The sequence below is a fragment of the Melozone crissalis genome, unplaced genomic scaffold (genome assembly GCF_028551555.1).
Source record: "Melozone crissalis strain CALT ecotype California unplaced genomic scaffold, PUWL_Pcris_2 ptg000005l_1, whole genome shotgun sequence".
NCBI classification, from domain to species: domain Eukaryota; kingdom Metazoa; phylum Chordata; class Aves; order Passeriformes; family Passerellidae; genus Melozone; species Melozone crissalis.
The window spans coordinates 16,058,762-16,084,293 of NW_026535783.1; the positions used below are offsets into that span (position 1 = coordinate 16,058,762).

The following is a 25,532-nucleotide window of genomic DNA, read 5'->3' on the forward strand; positions in this document are numbered from 1 at the left end:
CCCTTTCCCTTTCCCTTTCCCTTTCCCTTTCCCTTTCCCTTTCCCTCTCTCCTCCTTCCTTCTTCTTTGATTTTTTTTTTTTTTTCACATAGCCTATAGTAGCTACAGCATTCGAGAAATACATCTGGTGAGCTTCTCTGTTTTCATTTCAAGTGCCACCACAAGCAGGCAAAAAACATGCAAGAGATGCAGGTGGGCAGATAATGGTCTCTGCAGGGGTTGGGTGGTTCTGTGCTGCCGTGACTCTTCTGAAAACCATTTTGCGGTTGCTACAAGCACACTGGTTATGTTCCTTCGGGACAGCGAGTGTTGGTGACAGACATCTTTCCCCATGAACTGCCACCAGATGGCAAAGTACCCATCAGCTGCATTGGCAAGCCTGCTCACCAGCACCACTGGCTGGAGATTAGGCTGCAGGGGAGTGATGCCTGAAAGACAGGCTGGAAATAAATCCCCACAGACCGGTGTCTACAGAGCAAGTATTTGTTTATTGCAGCACTGGTGGTGAGGAGAGATCTCTACCTAGCTCACCCACCCTTGTCAAGTGCTGTGGTATATTTATACAGTAAGTATTGCTTGGTGTCACTATGTCACTACAGCATCATCATATACATGCCAGAGTTAATTTACATGTTAGGATCTCATGCTTATAAAAAGCTCTTTTGCACTGCACTTGTGCCTCCCCAGTTTGGGGGTCATCAGGGGTCTTTGATGAAGGCTTCCAAAGTCTTCTTTGCATCTGAACTTTTCAGCTTTGTCTTTGGAGTATGCACAGTTATGGTGGTCCTTGGTCCTAACCTGCCTGAATTCTTTGTTTTCTGGCTAAGTGGCTTTACATTTGCCAATTTCTCATTAGTACTACAGTTATCTGTTTCTGAAGCTATTCACCTGGTGTGCTTTTATCTTCTTTTTTGTCTATTCAGCATTAAGCAGCTAGTTAAACATATACTAGCCTTTACATTGTACAGAAAGTTATTTTTTACCAGGTTATATAGGTATAAAAAGTTATGATTCAGTTTATATAGATATAAAAGGCTATGATTCAGGTTACTTAATATAGAAAGTTATGATTCAAATTGTACTGATATCAGGTTATATAGATTAATCAGGTTATATTGATGTCCTATAACTCAAGCTATAGAAGCACCTTGTAACTTAAGTTAAGACCTAAGTTATATAGGCATCAAGAGGAGAAAGTGGCAGTCCAAGACATAGCATGCAACTGCTCCCATCAGGTATGAAACACTCCAAAATATCTCTGCTGCTCACTGGGCCTCACCCTCAAGCCTGATTTCTCACAGATCTGATTGATTTTGGCAGTCTGTTTCACAGGTCTCCCTAGGAAGCTCAGGTTTCTCAACTCTCATATATAAGCGCTGATCCATTAAGACTGCCTCCTGACTTTGTTAGAATTCCAAATGGGAGGTGTGTTACAGTTGCAGTAGTTGGAATTGAACAAACTGACACTGTGTATAAAACTGAGTTGCAGACAGTTCGTACTAAGCTGACTTCATTATACAGTAACCAATAATGTGGAATGCATTGATCAAAGTAATGTTATATTTACAATGCATTTGAGTGGTCCCTGAGTGTTTTCAGTTCTATGCTGGCAGCAGTTTTAAGGTATTTCAGAGTTGCCATGAAATGTTAGTTAGTCCTGGATGTCTTGCTGGGCATCAGCATGAAAATGACTTTGACTGATATAACTGTACAGAAGTGAATATTTTCTTTTTGAGGATATGTATATTAGAAGAAGAAAATATTGCACAACTGAACAGCTTCAAAAATTAGGGTTATGTAATTTTCCTCCATTTTGGAAAAAGAGTTGAGTCCTGGCAATACTTTTCTCTGCCTAGAAAGATCAGTAACTACTGTACTTATATATGGGACTAGGCTTTCCAGGTTCTTTTGGTCTAAGGATGCTGGCTGGATCAAACACAACTCCTCACCTCTCTAACAAGACAGGAAGGGGTTTTTTCTACATTGGAATTAATAATTAACACTGAACTATTCCATACCAATAGGCCTCTATCCCTCCCAGACATGGCCCATTCTGCCCCAAATCGGTAATATTCATGGGAATGTTATCCAGAAGGAGGGATGCTGCTGAGCCATGTTTCCTGGAAAGGTGATCTTTGCCCTTCAAAACCTTTGGAGCTTCACATGGAATTTGAGCTCTTGAATTCCTTTCTCTTTTGATCTTGTGCCAAGTCTCCAGAGATTGTAGACTTTGATTGAACTGGATATTGAAGCATAAATAAATGCTTTTTTTTTTTTTTCTGCTATCTGTACATATTCCTGGGCTTGAACTTAAATATGTATCTCAAAGATATGAAAAGATATAATGCCTTTATAACAGACACGTAATGACAAATATCTGCTAATTTCATTCATGTCAATTCTCTTCCCTAACTCTCTCACCCCTGTTATTCTAATATGCAAGTTGTCATAATGAAATCCAGATTCATGTTAGCTAAGATTTGGATGATTCTTTTTTTTTGGTTTTGCATTTTTTAATGTCCTTGTAGCCATTTTCTACGTGTATCACAGAGAATTCTGCCTAATGCTTGTATCAGCTGCACAGCCAACCTTTCTCATCAAGCAATGCTACTGAAAGACCAAGAAATGCAAATCTGCAAAGCACTGAAGAATTACATTCCCAGAGGGGAGCTGCTATTTTCACAGCAACTTTACCACCCACATAGGCATGGAGCTGCTAAGTTACACTTGAGAGAAACCTTTGCAAAAATTTTTATGATGGCTTCACAAATTTGTTTAATTTCTTTACACAATTTAATTTCTTCACACAATTTCTTTAACTCCTTCATAGTCAGGGTTCTATCACAAACACTACAGGGGAAGAGACACAAGTTATCAGCATGGGAAAAATGTTGAATGTGACTGGCCTATCCTGCTTCCTATCCTCAAATGCTAATCATTAGGTAGATGTAATGTATAGCTCATGGCCCCAGCACTATTAGGAGCACAGAAGTCCTCACTGGCTGTTTGAACTTCCAGGTAAGCCCCTTCAAACAGACAAAGTTTTTATCTGTTGTTTTTTAAGTCCCACCTTTCCAACTAATTTATGATCTGGTGTAGTGGGATTTTTTTGGAATTTTTTTGTTTGGGTTTTTTTTGTTGTTGTTGTTTTTTGTTTGTTTGCTTGTTTATTTGTTTGGTTTTTGTTTGGTTGGTTTTTTGGGTTTTTTTGTTGGTTGGCTTGTTTTTTGCTTTTTTGGGATTTTTGATTGTTTATTTGGGTTTTTTTTTGTTTTGGTTTTTCAGGGGGTTTTCAGGGGCAATTTTAGGGGTTTTTTTGTGGGGTTTCTTGTGATGGTGTTCACAGGGGTCTCAGGTTGAGGGAAGAGACGAGGATTTGACTCTATGTTTCAGAAGGCTTGATTTATTATTTTATTATATATATTACATGAAAACTATACTAAAAAAATAGAAGAAAATATTTCTTCAGAAGGCTAGCTAAGAATAGAAAAGGAAAGAATGATAAGAAAGGCAGCTGTCTTGGACTCTCTGTCTGAGCCAGCTCACTGTGATTGGCCATTAATTAGGAACCAACAACATGGGCCAAACACAGACCCACCGGTTGCATTCCACAGCAGATGATAACCACTGTTTACATTTTGTTCTTGAGGCTTCTCAGCTTCTCAGGAGGAAAAATCCTAAGGAAAGGATTTTTCATAAAAGATGTCTGCTGCAGTTTCTCATTGTGATTTTTTTTTGTTTGTTTGTTTTGTTTTGTTTTTTCATTTGGTTTGGTCTTTTCATGCGGTAACATGAAAATTGACGATTAAACTCTTTCTAGGATGCCTCCTTTATATGGACAGTCTTGCCCTGTGTGAATAACAAAGTTGTTCAAAGATCCACATGTATGTATTAAACACTGCCCTTTTTTCCCCCTCCCATGTGGTCTAGTTCTCAGCATTATTCAAAATGTATGTCAAATCCATCAGAATTTTTCAAATATGTTCCAAATCCTTTTGCACCTCTCCTTGTCGTTCTCTCCATTGCTCATATTTTCAACTCTAGAATTACACACCCCACACATGCCAGAGAATCATGGAAGGGGCTTCTTTGGAAAATCATTAAGTCCTTTTGTGTGAAAGGGAACCTAAAAGAGATTATTTAGCACCTCATCTAATTGCACCTTGAAAGCCACCAGCAATGGGAACACTACCAAGTCCCTAGGGATTGTTCTTGTTCTAAGAAATGTCTTTCTTATCTCAAGATGATCCCACACCCAGTGCAACTTGTATCACTGCCCTTTGTCTTCTACATGCAGCACTTTGTGAAGAGAGCCTCCATCATCTTTGCAGATGCCCCAGAAGAACTCAAATAATGTGATTAGGTCCCCTCCGAGCCTTCTCTTCTCCCTGAAGAAGAGACCTAACTCCTTCATTCTTTCCTCATGGGGCAGGTTCTCTAGCCTTTCACCTCTGCCGCGGCTGCAGTGCACTGCTGAGTCATGCCTGGCTTGCTGTCCATCAGGACCCTCTGATCCCTTTCAGCAAGACTTTTCCCCCACCACACAGATCCTAGCCTGTCCTGGGTTCTTTGATTATCTCCTCAATGCAGGACTTCACACTTGTCTTCACCCTGTTCTTTCCTGCCCACTCCTTCAGTCTGTCAAGGTTTCTCTCTAAGATGGCTCTCCCTTCTGATGGATTCATCTCATTATCCAATTTGGCATCAGCACTGAAGTTAGAGAAGGTGCTTTCAATCCCATCATCAGACAGTTTATGGAGATGTTGAACAGTGTGGAACCCAGTATCAATCCCTGGTAGAGCCCACCTGGAGACAGGCTGCTAGCCTGACTAAAATACATCATTGATCACCGTTTATTCCTCCCATCAGTGTAAAGATATACATGACTCCCATGTGTGTGCCCAAGGTTTTGCCAAGTGTGTGCAAGGTGGGTTTGCTAGTCGTTTTTACATTACTAAGAGTGTGTTATTTGCAAAGAAGAAAGTGCTTTTAGTACAGTTGTGGCCTATATGAGAACTCTAGAGCTGTAACACAACAAGACACTGATAATTATACAGTAGCAAGGCCTGAGGGCTAAATACCAGATTGAAACTTAAGTCCAAAGGGATTTCCCTTTAGTGTATGAAGCAACTTCTCTGGATTTCCATTTCCTTAGAGATGAAATGGTTCTAATGATGGTTACTTACCTGCCTTCTGTAGGTGGAAAAGGCTACATAAAAGGTAGAGGAATTTGTTTTGGTATAGGTCATCAAGCTGCATCCAAGGATGCTTTCATTTTAAATGGAATGACTGCAACTCACTGGTTACCAATGCATGGACAACATGGAAAGAGGACAAGCCAGAGTGCAGAGGTTGTTGCTGAACCAACTTCCTTTTCAGGCTCAGATCCCACTGAAGTGATCTTCTGATCACTTCTTGCATTGAACATTGCTGATTGTTGCCAGGTAATGTTGCCCATTGCACTGTAACTTGGAGCTAAATACGCAAAATTTGTTTTTGAGCATGCTAAGTTCCTTGTTGCATTGTGCACATGACAAGATACCTTGTTGGGCTTCTTGTTGTTGTTTCCTAAAACCTCAAACCATTTTGTCTTTATGGGATATACAACATATATGCCTATTTCTTAGGATTGAAGTGATTTCTAGCAGTTATCACTTTCAGCGCAGTGTAAATAGCAGACTTCAAAATATGAGTGACTGACAAACTACAAAAGTGAAAAGCACTGATTTGAAATATCTCAGGTCAAGAGAGACATTTTGTTGTATGCTTTCCCCCCTGCAGATTTGACTATTTTGAGAGTGTGAATCACTATAGTTCTTTGAATTCCTTATGTGCTACCACTGAGAAAAATACACAGTTCCTTCTGAAAATGAACTGCAATCACAGTCATGTGAACAGGACAGAGGAGCCTGCTGCCCTGAGGCAAGGCTCTGTCCTGCTGTAAAAATATGTGAAAGGAAGTAAAATTTTAAGCATGTTTTTGGAAGCTTTCCTCCTTTTCCTCCCCACTCCTCTTGTTTGAATTGCCTGTACTGTGTTGAAGCTGTGTTGAAGTTGTTCTATATTCACAAAAGTGTAAAGGCTCTGGGACCTCCTGAACATGGACATTTGGCCTCCACCCTCTTTGTGTCCAAGTACTGCTCCTTGGATATTGCTTTAAAGATGCAAGGAACTTGAACCTTTTCCTACAGATGACAAAATAAGCAAAGAGGAAAGAAGAATTACATCTGAAGAGCCCTGTAGTCAATCCAGAACCCAAGAGTACAGTTTCATGGGATTCAAAGTCTGTCTCTTGGGCTATTGCTGAACTGCCTCCCTTTCCAAGCCCCTTTGACTACAATGTTTCTTACCCTAAAGTGGAGCCAAGAACTCCTGCAGCAATGCTCAGCTGATCAGATCTGGAAAGAAGGAAACTTTGATAGACAAGATGAAAACATATTTCTACCAACGTTCACAAGCATCACTGAACTTAATCTTTTCATATTGCTTGAACGCTTTGTTTGAAGTGAAAATTTTAGCAAACTTAATTATAACCTTATGGGAGAATAATATTTCATGATCAGATTTAAATATCACAAATTTCAAGATGTGCTCTCAGTGGTGGATACAACACATCTAAGTCAGGGAGAATGCAAATTGTCATGTTAGCATGATCACAAAGCAAAGTAAATTTACCATAGACAGATAATTTCTCTCTAAAACTCTGACTAATAAAGATTAAAATATCAAGGTCAGGATGCCCATGTAGAACAAATAGGAAAAAAACAACATTCAGTAATGTGATGCGGGGCTTCTCCTCCCACTCCCACCTCCATCTATGTGGCTCTTGCACAATGTTTTTATATCCTGCAAACTCCCCTGTGATTAGCCTTGCTCTGCAGTTGTGGGACAGAGCACACATTGTGTATGTTCTTTATTTCAGACACTGCCCTGAATTCACACCCCATTGTGTATGCAACTTCTGAAGACATACCTAGGTTTAGATGTGGACCTGGACTGGACACAGCAGGAAGAAAAAAAGCTTGGGCCCCTCACTAAGGTTGAATGTAGACCTAAGCACATGTTCATGCAGTTGCTGGTTAACTCCCATGTGAGCTGCACAGTTAGCCTTAGCCCTGCATCATCATCACTGGCTGCTTGCAGACAAGCTGGCCCCAGGTCCCTCCAGAAAGGACTTTGGCACCACCTGTGACAGTGATATTTTCATCTGCTTGGATGCTCTAGAGCAAAAAATATGAACAGAGCCAAGTCAGGCACAGTGCCAGGGTTTCAGATTTTCTCTGTGGCTCAACCAGTAGCTACAGCACCAATAGCTGTGTGCAGCTGTTGCTAGAGAACTGCCTCCTTATGGTGATGAGAAGAGACTGTGGAACTGAAACTCAGCTCCCATGCCCCAGCTACTGCCCTGAGAGTCCCACTTTCTTGCTAGAACACAATGCATGGGTTGCAGCTATGTGACTGTAAAACACCTGATTGATTATGTAAAGGTATATAAGGCCAAAAAAGGTGAAGGTCTGCAGAAAGAAAACATTGCTACCTTTTTGATACAAGTTTTATAATGTCCAAATATATTTTCCAAGTAAAAGAGACAATTTTATTTAGCACGCAGCAAAGACAAAGGCAAAGCCAGCTCTTGAACCTTGCCAAGATTATTTTTTTACTCCTAAGCTCTTTACATCATCCAAAAATATTTTTCATTTGAAAGATTTACTTGAACAACTATTTTTTAAAGAGAAAACTATTATTTATGCTTAATGCAATTCACATCAAGGAAAAGTGTTTAGCTGTGGAAAACCAAAAAGTAAACAATGGCATTTTTAAGAGCAGTGGCATTTCTTTTCTATCCTATGAGTATGTTCAATCCTATAAGCTGAGACATTTCAATGTTAGTATTGAGGTTTATTCCTCATAGGTTTGGTCATTCAGAAAATATTGGATCCCTGAAAATTAGCAATATTTCATTATCACAATGAGTCATTTAAATTTTCAAAGCCACTGAAGTGTAATTACAGTAAAAATATGGGACAGAAACCACTTCCAGTTTTGCATGGTGAGTGCATATCAAGTAAGGGTGTCGGTCCTGCCTATGGGGGAAAAAAATGTTGTAATTTCACAAACTGGCATGTAGATAAAGTGGCTGGCTCAGAAACCAAAGACACTGAGATTTTTAACTGACATTCAAGCATGGTATTGGAGAACAGAAAGAATTATGCATACTCCCACATACTACTATTGTTGCGTAAGGACAGCTACATGTTTTTTTCCCTTGTTTTGATGCCCCTTTTTCTTATTTTCTGCAGCAATTACAAACACCTGACTTGGGGACGTCTCTGCCCCTGCCGCTCTGGAAGGGCATATGGAATCACACAGAATCACAGAATGGATTGCATTGGAAGGGAGCACAGTGGGTCATCTGGTCCAACCTGACCGTTTAAGTGGGGTCATCCCAGGGCACATGGCTCAGATTTGCATCCAGATGGTTATTGAGTATCTCTAGCGAGAGAGACTCCAACTCTCCCTGGGCAATCTGTTCCAGGATTTAGCGCCCTGCACAGAAAATTCTTCCTCGTGATCAAGTGGAACTTCTCCACCACCAGTTTCTACCTGTTGACTCTCATCCTGTTGCTTGGCACCACTGACCAGAGCCTGGCTCTGTCCTCTTGCCACCCTCCATTCAGAAACTCATAGACATTGAGGAGGTCCCATCTCAGTCGTCCCTTCTTGAAAACCAGCAGAGTGTGGGCGGATTTCGGACAGCATACGGGCCGAGCTGTGCTGCCAGTGCGGGGAAGGGGAGGCCCGATCAGGGACACTCGGTCAGGCCCGGTCAGGGGGGGCTCGGTCAGGCCCGGTCATGGGCGCTCGGTCAGGGGGGCCGGGTCAGGGGGGCCGGGTCAGGGGTCCCGGCCAGGGGCCCCGGCGCGGCCAGGCCGGCCAGCGGGGCCGGGGCCAGGCGGGGCGGGGCGGGGGGCGCGAGCACGGCGCCGCCAATGGCCGCGGGCGGGCGGGGCGCGGCCGCCATTGCCCCGTCCCCTCGCGCTGGCGGCCGCCGGCCATGCTGGGGCTTCGCCGCGCCTTCGCTGCGCTGCTGCCGCTGCCGAGGGCAGGGTCGCCGCCGGCCGCCGCCATGTCCACGCTGCTGATCAACCAGGAGCGCTACGCGTGGCTGCGGGAGCTGGGGCTGCAGGAAGAGAACCCGGGCGTATACAACGGGCGCTGGGGCGGCCGCGGGCAGGTGCGGGGGGCGCGGGGGTGGGGGGCTGCGGGGCCTCGGGGGTCGCGCCCCGTGCCCCGGGGGAAGGGCCCTGCCGCTCACCGCTCTCGTCCTGCTCTAGGTGGTGACCACGTACTGCCCCGCCAACAACGAGCCCATCGCCAGCGTCCGGCAGGTGAGCGCGGCCGGGGGCAGCACCGGCTCGGCGGGAGCTGCCCGCGGGCCCCGTCACCGGAGCGGGGCGTTCTGGGGCCTTGGTTTGGGCGCTGTCCCTGCCCGCCACCCGGATAGCAAAGGGCCCGAAACTCCCGATTCCACATCAGGGTCCGTGGGGTGTGCGTCCAGGGCGGCCGCTGGTGCTCGTCGCAGCCAGGGCCTACTGCTGGCAATATGCCTGCGGCTTTCCTGGGAAGAAAAACAGTCTGTTTGCCCTTTTTGTTTTTTTTTCCTTTCTTTTTTTTTTTTTTTTTTTTTTTTAACTTGTCCTTCAGCCCTCCGCCTCGCACTCTTGCAAGCTGGGAAGAGCAAGGGCTCCTCCCTTCCCTTTTCGTTTGTCCTGAGGGAAGTTGCCGAATAGGGGCAGATTGTGCCTATTTAGTAGGGATGAGAGGCCCGGGAGCAAGTAGTTAGGAGACCAACGTGACATTCAAGTAGTAAATTTGTGAATGTTTTTACTGTAAGAATATCACTATTCTTACAGTAAAAGAATAGTAATCTACTCCTTTTGTGTATTAGGACTCAGCTAACACTTGATGCCCAGTGATGCTGATGGAGTAGGACATATTTATATATGTGTGTATGTATGTCTAGAGACAAACATATATAAAACCGTTATTCTTTATGGAGCTTCCTCAAACACCTGAATGAAAATTTCTGTTCGTGGTTTTTTTTTCTTTCTTTTTTTTTTTTTTTGTTTTTGTTTTGGGTGTTTTTTTTTTTTTAATTTAGGTAGCACATGTGCTTTTCATTGACAATCGCTTCAGACAATTTGTAATATTGGATCCAAATTGTGTCAAGTTACAGGCGTCCTATAAAAGTTGCATCCTGTAGTGCAAGTACTCTCTATAAAAATATCTTGAGTTAGATGCAGAAGTTTTTTTGTGGCATTTCTTTTGGGGATTTGATTTTTCTAACTTTGATGTGCTTCTTCATGTAGGGTAATTTGGAGGATTATGAAGAAACAGTAAAGAAGGCTAAAGAGGCATGGAAGGTCTGGGCTGATGTAAGTTAATGGAGATTTCTCTTTTATTACAGATCTCTGGCAGAGACAGGCTATTGATTGCCCCATAAAGTGAAGGTGTAAAAATGTGTTTATACTGTGTGTGGTGCATTAGTGCAAAAATCTGCAATGGGGACCTCAAGAAACAAACCCAGATAGTTTGTGTGTGTGATGCCATTGAGATACAAAGATGAGGACATTGACTTGTGGGATATGTTTGTTTTGAAAATCCTGGCAGATTTACCAAGGCTTGTGCCCCTGTGCTGTTGCCAACAGGTCTGGTGAAGTTCAGAAACCGTGTAGCAAGTAAACTGTCCCTGTGCATGTTTCACTTCCTGTCACCCCCTCTTCTGGGAGACATCTGTGGAGTATTTGGAGGAGTAACTTCTGTTCATCTTCTTGTTCCCTGGTGTGGGAAAACCTGCTGGTTATAAGCATGGGGGTTTTTGTTTCACCTGCTGTGTTGGTATTTCACGGAACAGCTGTGTGGTTCAAAAGCATTAGTGTTACTTTGTATGTAATAGCTAAGCTGTTTTTCCTTAGCAAGCTGTAGTTCCCCATGCAGCCCTACCAGCTGTGTCCAGCCAGCACCCATTCTGTTGATGGCTGTGCCAGACTTGGTTCTTGCAGCTACCTGTTGTTTCTTTAGTTCAGCTGAAACCTGGATTTCAAAAGACAATGTGCACTCTGTGTTTTAGCCAGCAAAGTAGTTTACCTCGTCTGAAGACAACAAAGTTTAGGATAAACAAAACAGCTTCCTCAGGATATGTTAATGTTTTTTTGTTACAATTTGTGAGTGTAATGTTGGTAACTCTTAACACATTCGGCAATAACCTGAAAGCAATCCAACAGATAAAGAATCAACACATCAAATGTTTCTTGAAGGCTTTTCCTCAAAGCTATTTGTTATTAATTTGTGAACTTTGCTGTTTGTAATGAGCTTATTTGAAAAGATATTGTCTGTAAAGAGATATGCTTGCATGGTTTATGCATTTTTCCTCAGTCTTGTTTCTACAGAGAACTGCTTGCATATAGTTTGCAAATTGATCTTGGCTATGGATTATTATTTACCATACTGGTACCACATTAAAAAATATATTAAGAGTAGGTGTATGAGCTTAATATTTTCATGATTGAGTTTTTTGTGTGTCTTAATTTCTGCTAACAAGGTAAATGTCATACTAAAAGGAAGTTTGAAAGTGTGTTATTAAGTACACTTCAAGGCTCAGAAACCATTAAGTGCACTTTTATGAAAAATGCTTATTTCTTGAGATGCAGCTGATTGGTTGCATTGGGGCTGATGTAGTTGAACAGAAGTAATAGAATTAATCTGAATGCTTTTGGCAATATTTAGTGAAACTGAAGTTTTGAACAGACAAAATGTTTGTACTGCTATCAGTCCCTGAGGCAGAAAACAGTTTCTTGTAAAGCAGTGCGCATGATAAAAATGAACAAGTAACAGTGTCTTCAGAAGATAAGCAAAAAAGCACAGCAATCAGTGCTTGCTTACTACAAGGACAGAAAACTAGACGTATATATACAGCAGGAGTTACAGATTTTCAATCTCACATAGATTCTTCTGTTTTCTTTTGACTAGATCCCTGCACCTAAACGTGGAGAAATAGTGCGACAGATTGGTGATGCCCTGAGACAAAAAATCAAAGTTCTAGGAAGCTTGGTAAGGTATTTTCAGAAGTAGCCCACATTTTTTGGGAGGTGGAGTGGGGAATGAGGTTGAGCGGTATGTCAAAACTGCTTTTTTTCAGTATTACTAAGTTTTCTCTGCAATACTAACCTTAGTAATTGTTAAGTAATTGCTGTTAGTTCCATTAGCTTGCCTAATTACCTCTTAATTTTAAAAAGAAGAAAAAAAAATTATTATGGCGTAGAAATGGCGTGAAGCTGTGTCTGCTGAGAGTTTGGTTACTTGTTAAGAAAAGGCTCTTCACCCAGAGGATGTTTGGGCACTGAACAGGCTCCCCAGGAAAGTGGTCACAGCACCAAGCCTGACAGAATTCAAGAGGCATTTGGGCAGTGCTCTCAGGCACATGGTGTGATTCCTGGAGAGAGTGCTTGGCCAGGAGCTGGACTTGATCCCTGTGGGTCCCTTTGAGCTCAGGATATTCTGTGATTCTGTGAATTGACAATTTGTAATAGGAAAAGAAAATTTATTGTGGGCTTCTCTGGGATGAGTGGTACAACTGTTGCCCTGCTATTTTCCCTCTTGTCTGTCAGATAGGGCACTTCCTCATACTAAAAGTATCTTGAAAAAGACCTTCCCTTAATACAGAGCTTTTAACTTTGAGCTCTTTCTGATGATCTGTAGGACTTTGCCAAGTGACATGTGGTAACATGAGGCTTCAGAAGTTGAGATGGTCTTAATGAGATGATCTTGCAGTGCCGTGCAGGACATAAAGGCTGAAGGACCACTCCTTTAAAACTCTTGCTTTACTCCTTTTCTTGCTAGGGAAGAAAAGGAGTCAAGTGGGGAACTTCCACTTTCTTTTTGCAGGGCTTGCCTGTCTGTGCTGGTGTTCAGAAACAGCTGTCAGTGAATAACTCCGTGTGTAGTCAAGCCCATATTGTTAACCTTCAGAACCTTGTTCTGCTGTTTCCCTTGATGTTGTCTCCTCAGGCACAGTTTCTGTTGTGGAATTAGAGTGCTGACATACTTCTGTATTCAAAAACAGTAAAGCTTCCCTGATGAGTGTGGACATACAGAAGTTTGTTCTCTATTCTTGACTAAAACTTATGGCTTCTTGCCATATTTTCTTAGTTTTCCCAAACAGATAATATGTGTGTTCAGCTCTGCTAGGATTGGGGATGAATTTCAGGGTGAAAGAAATGCAGTAGGTATTCAGGTTTTAGGACTTTGCCTGGCTTTAGGATATGTAGAAAGGAGCTGTATAGAAACTCATCTTTCTCAAACTCTGTAGGAAATTTCCAGCCTCACCTTGCCATGCCCTGGTGAAATATCCAGGTGTTTCTGCTGCACTTACAGGCCCACTGCTGTGTTTCTTAGTAGATATGTCGGATGCTGCTCTGTTTTTGGTGACAAATAAGGATTGTTCCTTCTGTCTTGAGATAACCACAGGCATCAGAGAAATACAGTCAGTCGTCTTTATGTTAACTTTCATATGGAGAGAAAAATCCTGTGGAAATCCTTTGAACCTCATGCATCATTTAACAGCCTTTTTAAAGTGCAGTCATCACTGTAAAGTGGCAGGTGTTATCTGCCTGAAGTCCACATATAGCTGTCAGAGCATGACCACAAAACTGCATGGAGATAAGTAGGTGATTTTTCAGCTCCCAAATTTTGAGATTTTCTCATTTCTGGATGGCGATATCTTCAAATACCAGATTATTCTCACTGATATATTTCAATGGAGTAAGTCTAACATGATTTTAAGAGAAGGATGTAGTTTAAGGTCAACTTCAGGGAAAAAAAATCAATAAATTGATCCTAAACATCCCAGGTTACTAAAATACTAAACATGTAAAAGCATTTTCAACAGTGTCTGCAAATGAAATCTTTCAAATTTGCTTTTAAATATTGTAAAATGAGTAGTGTGCTTATGAAAAATGTAAGTGGCTGTTTTCTTTTGCTGGAGCAGAGTAATCCCTCTTTTTCAACTTGTTCCTTGTCTGGCCCACAATGTAAGCAAGCCTGCTGATGTAAATCCAAGGTATTGTTGATCAAAACATATCCTTAGTGTTGGATCCTCCTTTCAAGTAGTTTTTTAAAAATTTTTCTCCATTAATTTCCTTTTCTAATTTCTTCCTGTTGTATTGGGATATGACCCTTGTCCAGTTGTCTAGTGTGTTGTTTCTTTAAGTTCCGAATAACTGGGGAAGAGGTGAATCTCCTAATGAAAAAGTGTGTGTTAAAATCTTACTTGGTCAGTAGATACACCTGACATTAAGTGGAGACAAAATATATTAGGGATCCATGGGAATTTTGTAAAAAAGTTTGTCTTACTCTGAATTTTTTCAGGTCTCTTTAGAAATGGGAAAGATTTTTGTCGAGGGTGTTGGGGAAGTGCAGGAGTATGTTGATGTCTGTGACTATGCTGTTGGTTTGTCCCGAATGATTGGTGGACCTATTTTGCCTTCAGAAAGTAAGTATGTGTTATTTTTTTTGTTTTGTTTGTGGAGTTTTTTGTTTGGTGTTTGGTGTTTTTTTCTTTAAAGAAATTAAGATATGGAGGTATTACTTAAATATATGGTCTTGTAGTGCATCAAGATCTCTGTTCTGCGTGTTATTTAGGGAGCTTTAGGAATAGATGTGGTGGGCAGTAGTGCCAGCTACTGAAGTACCTAATGAAGTGACAGATAAGCAAGTCAGTCCATCCACTTTCTCTGTTCTTTGAAGCATTGGATTCTCTTTGGTTTTTTAATTGATGAGAGGTGGTAGAGAAAAGTATGTAAAAAGTTTTGAAGTGTACTTAGAAAGGAGAGACCTCCTTGTCAGTTATTGATTACCACAAGTCATCGTTATGTTTAAAATAATAAAACTTTATGTTGTCAGATCATTAGCTTTTTGCACAATCTAGCTAACCTTGATCCAGGTAAGCTGCAGAACACAAATAACACAGCTCTTTGCAAGCTAAGGCTGTGGTGGACTGAAGAGTGATGCTAGGTTTTTTGCTTACATATTTTCCCTATTTAGAAAAACCCCAGACATTAAATGGATGAAAACTGTATTATGTTGTGGCTTTGCTTTCAGGACCTGGCCATGCCCTTATAGAGCAGTGGAATCCTGTTGGGCTGGTGGGAGTCATCACAGCCTTCAACTTCCCCGTGGCAGTTTATGGGTGGAACAGCGCGATTGCAATGATCTGTGGAAACGCTTGCCTCTGGTAAGAGCTAGCTGTCCACCTTGCTAACAGTTTTCATAAACTGGAAAGCTATTAACTCAGGCATGAAATTGCTATTGAGGGTCAAGTGTTTCTGGATATTTGATTCTATCTAGGGTAGGCGTAAATAATTTTTAGTCAGAGCTTTTTTTAATTTTGTGGTAACCTCTTTTTTGAGGTACTGTGGTGCAGATCCATCTAGGACTTAGCCAAATGGCCTATGAATAAAGAACCCAGGGTGAGGGCTTGCAGCTGTGGTAGTTAATATATTCCAAGTTGGTACAGCTAAGATTAAAAATCTAAATAAGTAGCTTTACTTTGTCTCCTATCTCCTACTTTGCTTTCATCTACCTAGTTCATTCTAAAGTCTGGCCTATCCATTGTCTACATGGATTTCAGTAGAAGTTCTGAATGCTCAGCTGCAGAAGGAAATGCCTGTGCTGTAGATCAGAGACCCTAAAAATTGCTTATTTGAATTATTTTTTATTCTTAAGAATTAAATAAGAAGATAATGTAAATTTTTTTTCCCTTTCTAGGAAGGGTGCTCCTACAACATCCCTTGTCAGTGTTGCTGTTACAAAGTGAGTTCTGGTTTCTTTGATCTTCATCTCAATAAAATGGAGAACTTCTCCAAAGAATAAATTTCATAGTGATACTTCCTTTAGGTTTATTGTTACTTTATATCAACATTTTAAATACTTACTGTGCATTACCCATAACATTTATTTTAAAATGCTAAATAAAAGTAGGCCACTTAAAATAGGTAATTACTAAGTCTTGCAGATCTAATATTAACTCCTAAGAACAATTACCCCAAACCACTACTACCCCAAAACCCCCAGACAGTTCTAATGGTTCATTCCCCATTTGCGCTTGTCAGAAATCTCTAACATTTCTACATCTTTGATTCCAGGATAATTGCAAAAGTCTTGGAGGATAACAAGTTGCCTGGAGCAATCTGCTCTCTGGTTTGTGGTGGAGCAGACATTGGGTAGGTAATATTTCATGTGTTTCATTGGGTAGGTAATATTTCTTGTGTTTTGTGAAGGTTTATAAAAGGAAAAAAAATATTCTTTTAGGTACTTGTGAAGTTATTCTAGTCTCTAGGAATGCACATGTTGCCATGATTTTTATCAGCCGGTCTGAAACTCTGGCTCTAGTCCTGCATTAAATATAATACATATGTCTACTTGCTGTTGTGAGATCAGCTGCAAACAAAGAACTTGTCAGATATTTAATGAAGAGACATGACTAAGTTTATATTCCACTTCTGCATATGCTGACACTCAAAGACTACAGCTAATATTAGGTTCCCTTACCATGTTCTTGAGAGTTTTCAATGTATAGTGCCTTTTAGATTAGTTGTGGAGGAGAAAAATTCCCCTTTTCCATGTTCGTGCAGAACTCTGCACTTGCTCATAGATCTGTGCTTGGAAGCTGTACAATCTAAATCACTTTGCTTGATTTTTACCATGAGGAAATCCCCAGTACAAATGTATATTCAGATATATCTTTTGAGTATTTTAAGAGAAGGCAAAGCATATGGCAAACATTAAAAAAAGTCATAGATTTGCATGTTTTCTTGTGGATCATAACAATTGGAACTAATCTCACAATATACTTTAGACTGAATGTCGGTGTTACTGCAGGTGATGCTTTTTTGGCCTGAAAAGATGCATGGAAACAGCCTTGTTCCTTTTTTTTCTGGCTAAGGGGCAGCTTTCCTGCCATTAGCTCAGTTGCCTGATGTTTCAAAGAAACTCTGGCTTTAAAGCTCTCTCTGGTTGAAGTTGATGTATGTGGAAGGTGTAAGCTGCTTTTCTGTCTGCATTTCTTTTGTTGAGCACAATGCTTTGTGTCCCATTGTGCAGGACAGCAATGGCTAGAGATGAGAGAATGGACCTCTTGTCCTTCACTGGCAGCACAAAAGTGGGCAAACAAGTAGCACTTATGGTTCAGGAGAGATTTGGTGAGTGTGTGGGTTCTTCTCTATTTATTTCCATGTTTGGTGAAGGCAGCAGTGCCCCATAAGATTTTAAAATAACAGTAACAGTTTTCAGCTGTGTTACTTTTTTTTTTTGTCTTTTGTCTTGGATAAATGGGGGTTTCAAACTGCTCCTAGATACATACTTTTCAGTTACTTCTGTTACAATTCAGATTTTTTTTCCAGTTTATCTGCAAATCCATAGTCTTACAATTAATGTGAGGAGAGGTGTAGTGGTGTCCATTAGTATTTATTTGTATGGAGATTTTTAGGGTGAACAACCAGGGCTTATGGTCTTTTGCCAATGTGAATAGAATACATGAATACAGTCCCCCTCACCTTTTACTCCTGATAAATACAATGGTGATTTTGGGGGTGCTGTTTTTTTTTGCAAATATTTAAAAGTGTACAGGCAAGAATCTCAGCTGCTAGATTCTTACTTAGTTTATGAGCAGCACCTTGCAAACATTTTTTTTTTTTTGTTTTATACAGTTGAAGTTCATGCAAGTGTAAAAGAGCCCCCCAGAAACCAGAACAGATAGCAAATATTCACGCAGATGCAGGTTGTGATTTTTTGTCTCAGATTGTAGATAAACAGTTGCCAGGGAAATAAATTAGCTTAGTTTAATTTTGTGTGCATTTTGATCTTTGTAGGACCTTATTCTGTATCTATGTCATACTATTTATGCTGCAACTTTTTCCTGTTTCAATTTTTTTCTTTCCAGTGCTATTTTTTTGCCTATCTTTTTAAACTTCATTGTGCCATAATTGCTGTGCACGTATCTTCATGACATGTGATAGATGTAGTATTTGGTGTAATTTTCTGCTTTGTCTAGCCTGTGATCTCTAAAATGCTTTGTTTATCCTTAAAAATATGTTTCATGAGGCTTAGCTCTAGTTAGAGGTAGTCTCATTGAGGTACAGTGAATACTTGTGGCCATGGTATAACTTATTTTGTGTTTTTCATTAGGTCGAAGCCTGCTGGAATTAGGAGGAAACAATGCCATTATTGGTAATATGTGCTGTAGAAATTTAGTCCCATAGATTATATTTGGAAGCTAGTATGCAAATATTCATAGCTAATTGTCACTTTTTTTCTGTTTCTTTTATTTGTTCCTCCCCAGCCCCGGGCTTTTAAAAGTACATCTAGTTTGTGTAGAAATAATAGAATGTTGTGGGATTTTTCTGTCTTTGGTATTGTGGAGGGAGCAGTGTTTTAAGACAAAGAGTAAGATTCCAAGGTCTCATAAGTAATCAATGTTGAAGAGGAGAATGGAATGAGAGAAGCAGTAAGCTTCAATAATGGGTTGTGGACAATGTTAAACTAAGTGAGTTTGATTATAGGATAATTTTAGTTGTAGAATCATTAAGGTTGGAAAGACCTTTAAGATTGACTTTAGCCCTTAACCCAGCAACAGCATATTCATCAGTAAGCCATGTCCCCATGTGCCTCATACCTTCTGGATGCTTCCATCCATAATAACTCCACCATTTTCCTGGGAAATGCCTGTCTGCACTTTATATATAATCTTGTGAACACTACACTTTAAGCATTTTAGAGCATAAGTATATATATGTATATATATATAAAGTATAAGGTCCGTATGATACTTGAAAGAAAAGCATAAAGGTATTTATTTCAGTAGCACATTTTTCAGGTTTAAGTACCTTAGGGTATGATCAAGTTCCTAGAAAAACAACAAATACTACAAGGCTGAGCAACATTGCAGAAAGAATATATAAGCTCAATAAATACCTAAATTGCTGTCCTGTTGTGCTGTTGCCTTTTGTTTCACTTTTCTCGTATTCTGGACAAATGTGCTTATTTACATATACATAATCTTTTGAAGTACAAACATGATGCTACATCATCTACTCTTTTGAAAATCACATTTGAGCAGGTCCTTCTTTTTTTCTATGCTGCTTTGTAGCCAACAGTATAAACTTGTTTTATGCTTTGAAAATTGTTTATTTTTTAATGTTAAAGTCCTGCTTTTTTTGGAATTGACTTTGAATGATCACATATTCATTGTTTGGCTGGTCTTCATCCCAAACTTCGTAAAGATTTTGGATGCTTAAGAGACTTTTTTTGGGACTGGTTAAGCCAAATGTTACTTTGGGGATCGTTTGAGCTTTATAAAACATCTCAATGTCTTCTAGCCAGATGTATTTGTTCAGCTCATTGTACATTTTATATTACTGCTCACCTGTGTGTTTTAACTGTGCTTTTTGCAAGGCCATGTGGATACACTTTATGATTGTTACTTTATGCTGATAAACTTCTTAGTGAGAGACAGATTGGAGAAATGGCAAGAAATTGCTTGTAGTTTCCTGAATTAAAAGGAAGCTAGAATTATTTGCAAACTTTATTGCAAAAGGCTCCCTTCAGTAGTTCAAACCTATAGTTATGTCCAATTGCATGTGACTGATTCCAGCTGTGGAGAAATAGTAGGAGTTTCAAGGTGTTTCTTTGTATCTTACCATGCTGTGCAACTGTTCCAACTTGTGCAACTATTGCTAAAGATTCATGACCAACCTGTCAGTTTCTAATATTGTTTAGCATCTTAAGTCTTGTGAACTGCCTGTTTACTCCAGTAACATGCTCATATTTTAATTTTTTTAAAGTGTTTGAAGACGCAGATCTGAACCTAGTAATTCCGTCTGCTCTATTTGCTGCTGTGGGAACAGCAGGTCAGAGGTGCACAACTGCTAGAAGGCTGGTGAGTAAATGTGTATTGTCTCGTTTGGGTAGCTCTGAATTTTAACTTAATTCCAGATTGGCTGAGAAAATGACTAACAATTCCTAATATTGTGAAGAGCAACAAATAGTATTTGAAACACACTTTTATTTTGTCAAAAAAGGTATGTTAGGAAAATAAGAACATAGTTTCATTCCAGTATAATTCTAGCTCTAAACAGTTTGTATGTATTTCTAAATGTGCTTTAAGTCAGGAAAATAGTACTTGGCAAAGTTCTGTATTTGTGTTTTCATTGCCAGAGCTTTGCTTGTGACTGCTACAAATTTTGGTTCAGTGTTTATATTGCAGCAAAGCAAGAGTGTGTGTGTTACCTGCTTTGTTATTAATTCTTAACCAATAATTTTCAACAAGTTCAACAGTGTTTTCGTGTCAGTGTCTGTCTTGTCACTGTTGGGTTAATTCAGTAAATATTAGGTAAAATGGATGTGGGTAAATTGATTCAGGTGTATTGGATGGGCAGTGATTCCTCAAACTGGAGCAATAAAATTTATGGAACGTTTGTTCTAGAACACTAAACTGAAATGTTTATAGCACACATTGATAGTACTGATCTGATATGGGGTAAAATTAAAACAGATTTTTGTTACTTGGCTTGTTTTAAATTTTTATGATGAAGGTTTTACATCTTCATTTTCTGGTGTTAGTGCTCTTTCAGAGGCCTTGGCCTCTGTCTCTTTTTAATTTTGGGATTTGCTGAATATGAACAACAGTATTTCCATTGTTTCGTTCAGCCCCTTTCAAAGTGCAGTAGTACCTCAGGAGTAGTTACATAGGCTGCCCTGTCTTACAACTTTCTTACCATGTTTTAGTTTCTCCATGAAAGCATCCATGATGAGGTGGTGGCAAAGCTTGCCAAGGCCTATGCCCAGGTCCGCATCGGTGATCCATGGGATTGTAAGTAGCTATTTCCATCTCACAGGTTTAGGAAACAAGTTGCTGTTGGTTTCTTTCTGTTTAAATTCTGAAGTGATTATAGATCCAAATTATCTAAGTTTGGCAATATACCAGGGGGTGGAAATAGCTGGTTTCAGTTAGAATACAGACTCAGAAAGGAAGATGAAGAATCTGGGTAATACTGCTCATCCTGGACAGATTAAACAGTTAATTCTAAGATAAGAATATTTGCAAACATACACAGTTTTGATGAAAGTATGCTTCTGAATATTTTTTCAGCTGACACTCTGTATGGGCCTCTTCATACCAAAGAAGCAGTGAAAATGTTCCTTGATGCAGTAGAACAAGCAAAACAACAAGGTGGCTCTGTGGTCTGTGGTGGAAAGGTGACTTAACTTTTATTTTCCCTGCTACAGTTTGTGCTCTAGGAAAAAGATACAGTAACATGATGGCTTAGGCCAAACTTGTACTTGAGCTTGTCCTGTCAGCCACTACAGGATGTTAGGTTAGTCAGATTGAGAATTGTTTGAATTGGAATCCTGTCTTCAGGGTAAAGGCAATTCTGCTTGGAAGCTACTCTTACACCACTCCCCAATTGTAAGTGATAGTGAAAATAAAAAAAACCACAATGTATACGGTGAATGTCAAACATGTAACAAAGGCAAATTGCAGTTCTGTCCCTCACAATATCTAGCTTGAGGAAATACTGGAGATACAAGACAACCACTTGTACATCTTCATCATATAGGATGTTTAATTCTCATTGACTTATTGTTCTGGGGCTTCTTGTCTTTCATTGGCAAGTTATATATACTTTAAAATTCTGAGTAGCTTACAAGCAGGAGAAAGGAAGTTTTAGCTGCTAGACATTACAACTTGATTATATCTTTAGTGGACATAAATTGTGCTTATATATTTTAAATACTTAAATAAGTAAAATTTAAGTTATTCATTCTATATGGCTGTTTCTGGTTTCTCAACTGTAGTGGTCAGACCATGAAAGATTCCTTTCCTACACTAATATTAAGTTGGATTCTGATTGGAACTTACTTGGTTATTTTTTATTTATTTTGAAGGTTATAAATCGCCCTGGGAACTATGTTGAACCAACCATTGTGACTGGCCTTCCTCATGACGCGCCCATTGTCCACACTGAGACCTTTGCCCCCATATTGTATGTGCTGAAATTTAAGGTAAAATAACACTGGTGAAACAAGTGTCAAGGATGGTAACAGTAGAGTCACAAGAGAGAAATCAGACATGTGTCACGTCTATACAGTTGTCCCAGCCCTTCAAGAGGTGGTGGCTCTTGTTCTGCACTGTGAGAGAGCCACTGTTCAACTCAATGTGTAGCTCCAGTTCTGTGAAGAGCGCTGGAGTTAGGATGAGATACAGGAACAGATTGCTGTTGTTAGTGTTCATGGGTGATACTGTTCACACCTGTTCAAAAGCAGACTGTGTTCTGCAGCAGTGCAGGTATTGCTGCCGTGGCACAGGTGTATTTGCCCAGTGCCCTTCTGTACATTTGCATTATGGCTGTGGTTTTTTGGGTTTTTTCTCACAGAGCTTCTTTGTAACTGCTTTGCTTTGGACAGTCATGGCTTAACCGTTGACACATGCTTCTTCTAGGAGGAAGAGGAGGTTTTTGCCTGGAATAATGAAGTAAAACAAGGTCTTTCCAGCAGTATCTTTACCAAGGATTTGGGAAGGATTTTCCGCTGGCTAGGGTATAATTTAAATTATTTTTTTACTTTCCTGAAGTACGTATTAGTCTTTCATGTCTTTTGTAAACATCTGCATAATGCTAGTTGAGCATTTTACAGCACTCATTTTAGGGAGGGAACCTTTCCTGATCCTAAGGAGGAATTGTACCTTATCTTTGTAGGCCAAAGGGATCTGACTGTGGCATTGTGAATGTTAACATCCCAACCAGTGGTGCTGAGATTGGAGGTGCTTTTGGTATGTTACTTGTGCTTTGTCAAGGTTTTAATCAGTCAATTTAAATGACTAAATGTGATGAAATCAAAGTTAATTTTGAATCATACTGCTTTAGCAGAAAACAGATATTGACTAGCAGTAGTTAGATTTAAACTTTTAAAAATAGCTGTACTAGGTTTTTAAAAATTCTATGTGTTATTTCCTTCTCCTCCTTTCCATCAAAGGAATGTTACTCAGATATATATTCTGGAGGTATTTAAAGATATGGCTAGGTGGAAAACTTTATAAAAGTTATAATTAAAACAATCTTGGGCAATTCTGTGTATATTGGTAAGTTTGTATAAGATGTATGGCATGTAGCATTTTTGTGAGAAAATCTTAAAATAAAAAATTTTGCCTTTTTTTCTCTTTTTTTATATACTTAGGGAACTAAGAGGGTGGAAGAAGCATTAACCTTATCATTTAAGCAGTACAAGAACCAGCACATTCTTGTACTCTTGTCTTGTGTTAAGAGAAATGTTTTTAAAACAAGGCCCTCTAGTGCCACCATGATGGGATTTTGAACTCCAGGGAGATTTTTTTTTTTTACATCAAGCATGAGGAGAGAGCTACTGTGTGTGTTGTGTGGGATGGTAATTTAATTCACATATAGGACAAGGAAAAGGAATAGTTTTTCCCGTATTTTTTTATAAAAATGTCTTAACTCCTGGAATTAGTCCAGATTGCCATATCCAAAAATAGGTTTTAATTTAAAATGTTTTTGCTACAGGTGGTGAAAAGCACACTGGTGGAGGAAGAGAATCTGGAAGTGATTCATGGAAACTTTATATGAGGCGGTCTACTTGGTAAGACAGACAAATTTAAATTACAGATGAACTTCCCAAAGTTCAAAACATATAAATCTTTGACTACAAGGCTACTATCTTTACTGAATGTGAGATAACCATCTATAAGTGTAATTGCCTTTTCTTCACATTCATAGCCGAAGAAGATTTGGAGGGTTTTTATAAAGACATTTTTTTTAACTTTTCAAAGGAAAAAAATTAGCTGGTTTTGGGGTTCCCCCCACCATTGGTTGATTTTAAATTCATCTGAAAAATGCCTGAAACTTGTCAGGAAATACTCTGGGTTGCAGCCACAGTGAGGGGCCACCGCTATTGCCTCTGGTAGGTGATTCAGCTATATGTTGGTTATCTATCCACAAATCTCCTGACAGCCAATTAGTGTTCTCTGCTGACTTCCATAGCTCTTACCTGTGCTATCTTTTTTTTTCCCATGCAAAGACTTATGAACGTGAGAAATCCCACCTTGATTTTTCTATCTGGACATTCTCCTAAGTAAGAGATTAAATACATAAAGAGAAGTAAGATCCTCCATAAAGGAAGAGAAAATGGCAAATGTCTTTTCCTGTACATGGTTACTATATTGAAAACTGGAGTAAAGTTAGTTCATAATTTTAAGTAGGCAAACTACTTTAGAGAAGTCTTGTTTAGATATAACAGCTTACACATAGGAAGTGGACTGCACAATCTGTCTCAGTGATTAATTCTGGTCTATAAATTGTTGTTTCTCTTTCAGTACAATCAACTACAGCAAAGATTTGCCCTTGGCTCAAGGAATCAAATTTCAGTAACGACCTTATGAATGGCTGTGCTATGAACCATCCTAGAATTTCTGCATCAAGCAGCTCCTAAGCATCATGGGGATAAAAATTAATTATATGAAACCAGTTCTGTCAGAAAATCAGCTACTCTTTAGTTGCTTCACTTTCTATGAATGTATTGACTAATTTCGTCTTCAGATGAGAAGTCTGTGGTCTTTGGGAGGAAGGGAGGGTGACTAAAACTAACCACCTTGGGTCCAGGTGGCCTGGATTACCTGTTGCCTTAACACTGTATTTCAGTACTAACACTGCCTCTATCCCCTCCCCACCTTTTGCTGGTATTTCCAGCTACATCTGTGTTTCAAGCTGTGTGCCAAGTTTCCTGCAGTACCTGTTACTGAGGGATATTTGGGCTGCAGTACAGGGCTATTTTTCAATGAATAAATAAAGGTACATTTTGTGAAATATCTTGGGCTTCTCATTTGTTTTATTCGCTGGTTTTGAGCAGGAATATTCAGAGGACTATTCATTTTCACACGCTAAGTTGCTAGCTGGGAAAATAATCATTGGGCTAAAAGTTCTGCTTTAGTTTTCCTGCCTCTCCTTCAGAAAGGAGACTTTCAGCATATGTTGGGAGATGGAGGTCTACTGTAGTGTCTTGCAATCTCATTTAACACTTGAAGGGGTTACAGCCAATTCAGCTTGTCCATGTCAGGTTGTGATACCCTACAAGCAGACTGGCTGGAGATGAGACCTGGAGATGCAGTCAGAGGAAATACTTTTCTAGGGAAAGACATATTGTTTACTTGTGTTTCACCTCAAATGAGAGTTTCTTTTGGCCACTGGAGACTACAGGCAACAACAGCTCATTTAGGAACCTTGCTCAGGACTCAGGATGAGAAAAGACACAGTGCTATTAGACTGATTTTAGCTTTCCACAGAGGAATTTCTGAGGATCTTAATGTATTTTTTGTGGGGATTTCTTTTCTTCTCAATGTCATATAGCAAATTTCCACTATCTCTGAATGTGACAGAACTGTTTATTATGGGCTCAGATTCTAGGAA

General features: G+C 39.8%; 1 protein-coding gene across 2 annotated transcripts; it reads left to right on the forward strand.

Annotated features, from left to right (window-relative positions):
• The first annotated feature begins 9,037 nt into the window (after nucleotides 1–9,037).
• On the forward strand, nucleotides 9,038–24,932 carry ALDH7A1 (aldehyde dehydrogenase 7 family member A1). Of its 2 annotated transcripts, XM_054288593.1 has the most exons (18): nucleotides 9,038–9,235; nucleotides 9,336–9,389; nucleotides 10,371–10,436; nucleotides 12,031–12,111; nucleotides 14,428–14,551; nucleotides 15,160–15,292; nucleotides 15,826–15,870; nucleotides 16,203–16,280; nucleotides 17,161–17,258; nucleotides 18,244–18,285; nucleotides 19,899–19,993; nucleotides 20,842–20,926; nucleotides 21,206–21,312; nucleotides 22,003–22,119; nucleotides 22,556–22,653; nucleotides 22,812–22,885; nucleotides 23,634–23,709; nucleotides 24,443–24,932. In XM_054288593.1, exons 1-18 carry the CDS (start codon nucleotides 9,056–9,058, stop codon nucleotides 24,495–24,497), a joined length of 1,608 nt encoding a protein of 535 aa, XP_054144568.1. In that variant the 5' UTR covers nucleotides 9,038–9,055; the 3' UTR covers nucleotides 24,498–24,932. The 2 variants fall into 2 exon arrangements, with proteins under 2 accessions (XP_054144568.1, XP_054144576.1); XM_054288601.1 differs by lacking the exon at nucleotides 18,244–18,285.
• The last annotated feature ends 600 nt before the right edge of the window (nucleotides 24,933–25,532 follow it).

Bases quoted from the DNA above. Each gene is read 5' to 3' on its own strand.
- ALDH7A1 (XM_054288593.1), top strand. From the start codon at position 9,056: ATGCTGGGGCTTCGCCGCGCCTTCGCTGCGCTGCTGCCGCTGCCGAGG. The intron at 10,437-12,030 runs GTAAGTTAATGG...TCTTTTGACTAG, and splicing joins CATGGAAGGTCTGGGCTGAT to ATCCCTGCACCTAAACGTGG. The intron at 21,313-22,002 runs GTGACTTAACTT...TTTATTTTGAAG, and splicing joins CTGTGGTCTGTGGTGGAAAG to GTTATAAATCGCCCTGGGAA.